Here is a 5,230-nt window from a genome sequence, read left to right on the forward strand (position 1 = left end):
GGAGTAAAAGTGACTCCATTAAAATAACATGGGAAGCATCTCTATTTTAAAAACGTACATTTGGAATAGGTCAGAAGGTCTAAGCTCAGATGAGGAAGCATATAGAGTAGTCATTAGACCAACTAAATTCAATACCTCAACCAGACATTTGATCGATATATAAAATTTATGTACAAACTTCATATCACTATACTAGAAAAAAATTATATTTTTTTCTTTTAATCCATGTTATTCAAAATACCAGCCAACGAATATTACTTATTAACTAATCAAATTTGAAACGGGAACTTCATCATAGCTGTAGTTGTGGCTGTCATTGTTGTTACAACTTTAGCCGACAGATAGTGCTGTCGGAGGAGAACTGTGATTACAAGCCAGCTGTTTCTGTTCACTTTTTAGATTATGTTGTAACACATTGTTTGGTCACATACGTTTTTAAAAATTATTTTATTTGCAGTTTTTATAAAAATGTAGGTGGAGGAAAAATGTTGTGTATATCACGAGTGAAAAATGTTTTTTCTCCATCAGGAAAATTGTTTCCCTCGGCTTTGCCTCGGGCTTCAAACTTTTCCCTCAGGGAGAAAAAACAGCACTTTTCACTCTAGATATACAAATAACTATTGTCTGCTATTCTACATAAAACCTTACTATTCTATTCTATTTATCGAACCATTCATCTTTGGGTACACAAAAAATAATCAATTGGGTGGATTATAAATTAAATCATATCTATGGAATAATATGGAAATTTTGCTGGATTAAATAGATTATGGACCGGTTTCTGAGCTCGGGATTTAGCTAAGTTCTAGACTTTAAACAGCTGGAGTCAGGAAATTGACTTTCCAAAACAGGGCGTAGTCGCAGATTTTATTAATCTTTATTTTCTCATTTCTATAATTGGGAACGTTTTTCCTTGACGAAATGAAACATTCCTAAATAATTGAAAATAGCTGAAACTTTACACTATTTTCTCTTTGTTTTTTATTTTGTATTCAATTTTCTAGTTTTTCGAAATTTAATTTAAACGTGGACTGCGACTACGCCCCGTTTCGGAAAGCCAATTTTCTGACTCCAGCTGTGTAAAGTCTAGAACTTAGTTGAATCCCGAGCTCGGAAACCGGCCCTATGAATCAAAATTCCTGTATATATTGAATATATGTTGTATTTATAAAATGAATGTTTCCTTTGAAACGTCAAGGTGCTTCCAAGGTAATATGAAATTAGTTACTAGACTAGGTACGCAAATAGCTGATTTCTGCTTGCCGTACACAAAGCGAACGAATCCAGTCGATGTCAGTCAACGTTAGTAGACAAAAGGTTGATCACTCACAGGTGTATGATTCAAAGTGGTGGGGGGAACGCCAGCGTGACGTCACGTGTAGTAAAAATGTTCTAGAGTAACCACACTGAGCATACATTTTATTCACTGTATCTTGAAATATATCGTCGTTTAATCTCCTCAAGATTGACCTAGAACTTTGAAATTTTCCATACTTATAGCGAATGAATCACCGATTCTAATGATGTTCTTAAATATTTTAAGTTCATTCAACTTTTATGAATAAAATGAAGTTGAAAGTTTTTCATGAATCTAAAAACGTGACACGAAAAAGTTAATAAGCTGGAAAAGCGTTAGTGGACAATGTTATACTATTATAATTTCAGATTAACCCTTAAAAAACTTGATAAACTAATGCATCGCAATAAACCGATAAGCCGATCCCGATAAATCCGATGAATTTCATTCATTGTAAATGCACTGAACACATGCTGGTATCGAGCACATGTTCTACGAGAATCAAAATATCTCATCCCCGAAATGTATAGCTAATGTATAGCCAAACTACAAAACATAAACAACAAACATAAATAATAAAAAAAATACACATGTTGAGCGGATAATTTGTTTTTCATAAGTTGGCACTACAATAACAGCTGATCAACAATGATGTGATTTGAAATGTAGAATTTTAATTCCTTGAGAGGTAACAACTGAGTTTTAGTCCACGTGTGTATTGTTCTGTTCGTCGTATTGAATTTTAGTCCGTGTTAGCATTGTTTTGTCCATAGTAATTATTAAATTGTTGGAGTAGTAATGCCATACTTATTTTCAACTGAAGAATACGCCGATATGGTGTTTATTTACGGTGTATGTGAAGGCAATGCTACAATCGCTGTGGAAGAATACAGACAACGTTACCCTTATCGTAGAATTCCAAATGCTAGAACCATTATTTCTACATTTCGTACGTTACGGGAAACAGGATCACTTCCAAGCGTAAAGATCCAGTCTGACCGCCCTCGCCAACATGATGTTAATGTAGAAGAAAACATTATTGCTGCTGTTGAACGTAGTCCAGGTATTAGTACAAGACGTATTTCAAAGCGGTTTAGGGTTTCGCAAAGTAAAGTTTGGAGAACACTTAATAAGAACAACCTTTATCCCTACCATAAACAAAAAGTACAGCATTTACAACCAGGAGACAATGAACATCGCTTGGAGTACTGCAATTGGTTAGTCAATCATCGTCAACTCTTCAAGTACATTTTATCTACCGATGAGTCACAGTTCACTCGTGATGGTATCAACAATTTACGAAACCAACATTCATGGGCAGAAGAGAACCCTCATGCAACAATTGAACGTAACTTTCAATACCGTTTTAACATTAATGTATGGTGTGGTGTTATTGATGATAAGCTAATTGGACCGTTTATTTTTCTAGAGCGCTTAACAGGCCAGGCGTACTTAAAGTTTCTTCAAGAAGAATTACCGACATTGCTGGAAGATGTTCCTCTTGCAACGCGACGCAAGATGTACTTCCAGCATGATGGCGCACCGCCACATTTTTCAAATGATGTTTCCACCTATCTAAATCATCAGTTCCCAAATAAATGGATCGGTCGTGGTGGTCCTATACACTGGCCACCAAGGTCACCAGATCATACGCCATTGGACTTCTGCATATGGGGATGGATGAAAGATCATGTTTACGAGGTCAAAGTAAATTCCCGTGAGGCGTTACTTGATCGAATTAATGAAGCCTTTGTGCAGTTAAAGGAGAGCCCCGTAGAACTACGAAAAGCAACAAGAGCAATTCTTAAACGAGCAGAAATATGCATTGAAGTTAATGGCAACATTTTTGAGCATTTACTGTAATTTTATTGCATAAATTCACATTACAGTTTTCAATAAAACTTCCTTTAATCGATTATCTGTTCACTTTCTGTATACTTTAATCATACCGTTTTGTTTAGAATTAAATTTTCTACAAGTTTTGTTCTGAAATTTGATCAGTTTATTGGTAAAATAACAAAGCGATTGCTGGCCAAATGTAAAAATTGTGTTTTTTTACTCAATGTTTTTGCATTTTACACTGGATTACTCAAATACTACTCATCTTACAGTTCTGGGACCTGTTCTAATCAATTTTTCAGGTAAAAAACCATTAGAAACAATGGCATTTGCCCCTAAATTTAACTTCCCAGAATTTCAGAGAGTCTTCATTTACTCAGCGGAACTGAAATCCAGGCGAAATCTTTAACCCTGTATAACTCGCTAACGAAACATTTCCGGACCTATGTTTATATAAGTTTTTTTCATTATTTTTACATATTGAATGAGCTCTCAAAGTTACCGCATATCCTCGTGAATCACCCTGTATATGAATGATAATGATATATATGATATATAATGATATATGTGAATGAATATAATATGAATGTATGTATTTATAAAACGAATGTTTCCTTTGAAACGTCAAGGTGCTTCCAAGGTAATGTGAAATTAGTTACTAGACTAGGTACGCAAATAGCTGATTTCTGCTTGCCGTGCACAAAGCGAACGGATTCAGTCGATGTCAGTACCATATTATTCAATAATAATATAGAGGTGATAGATAATAACATTAGTTTTTGGGAAAATAGTGAGTGGAACTGATGTGCAAACTTTTTGCAAAACTCGATTTGCCAACTGATGAGCAAATTCTATCTCATTTTTTGGCAATGCCCGGTTTTGCATACAAGTTGTACAAATACTATTCTGAAGTATCTAATTGTGACTTTTTTGTTTTCAGCTCTGAAAATAGCAAAGGATTATCGCACACGTTGAGAGCTTTCGCCAGACTATTTCGCTGACCTAGCAGGACGTTTACACACTGTGACCTGTCGATGCTATTGCTAACAAAGTTTTATATTGAAAGGAAAGTTTCCTTATATATTTATTTATATAACACGTATCAATGACGGACTCAGAATCTGGAACATAATCATTATATTCATTGTGTTCGACAATGGAATTAGTATGTACTAAAATCAATGATATCGATTTTGAAGATCAATGCTTGTGTTTTGTATAATGTTTGTCGATGCCAGACTTGTAATTTTAATTATACAGTTTGAATCCATCTGTAGAAGTCTAGTGGATTATTGGTGTTAAATTCATGGGACAGGAAAGCGTCGGAGGCTTTATATTGGTGACGGCATATCCAATTCTAATTTGAGAGAGGTCACAAAAAGAAAGTGATCTGCAATCAGAATGTATTAGAAGGAGAAAGATATAGGATCGCAGATCGCTCCCTGTGTGGCCGGGCCCTTGGGCACTTGTGCCGACTGTAACGAATATATTGATTTGTGGAACTGTAATTTGAAACAAATCTAAAATTCTCCATACAAATTTTTTTAATTTTATTCGAAACAGAAAACACAACATATGGAATATTAAAAATATGTGTTTTACCTACGGTATTCTAAATAATTATGGTTATTGTATTTTCTATATGTTTCCTTACGGACCAATAATCTTTGAATTTCTATTGAAACAATCTTTGAGATGTTATCTTATGAGCAGTGATCAAGTAAATTGTATCTTTTAGTACAGTCAACACAAATTGATGATATATTTACAGTGTACATATTAATTATTAATAATGGTTGACCGTTATTTTTCGGTACGTGTGGTAGGGTATTGTCCTCTGTAAAATAGTATCAAGTTTCTCTTCTATTGGAATTTCGGGTATCAAAAGTCTTCAAGAGTATGCACCTACTCACCTCTGACACTTTGCATTCCGAAAAATAGCACTACCATTACTGGAAACATTTCACTTCAGTTATCATTGTATTGATTCAAATCGTTGAATCCTATGTTTTCAGGAAGGCATAAATATCACAAAATTCAATCAGTCAATTGAAACTTTGAAATATGGATACTGAAGGGTACATAATTTTACTG

The 5,230-nt window shown here is 34.4% G+C and overlaps 1 protein-coding gene across 1 annotated transcript in view; it reads left to right on the top strand.

Moving 5' to 3' along the window:
• Positions 1–4,415, top strand: part of LOC111043650 (transportin-3) — a 55,756-nt gene extending 51,341 nt beyond the window's left edge. The window contains exon 18 of the mRNA XM_039429063.1: positions 4,077–4,415. Within this exon, the coding sequence (XP_039284997.1) occupies positions 4,077–4,137 (61 nt within the window). The 3' untranslated portion in view covers positions 4,138–4,415. The remainder of the gene's footprint in view (positions 1–4,076) is intronic.
• The last annotated feature ends 815 nt before the right edge of the window (positions 4,416–5,230 follow it).

Source organism: Nilaparvata lugens, chromosome 5 (genome assembly GCF_014356525.2).
Source record: "Nilaparvata lugens isolate BPH chromosome 5, ASM1435652v1, whole genome shotgun sequence".
Classification (NCBI taxonomy): Eukaryota; Metazoa; Arthropoda; class Insecta; order Hemiptera; family Delphacidae; genus Nilaparvata; species Nilaparvata lugens.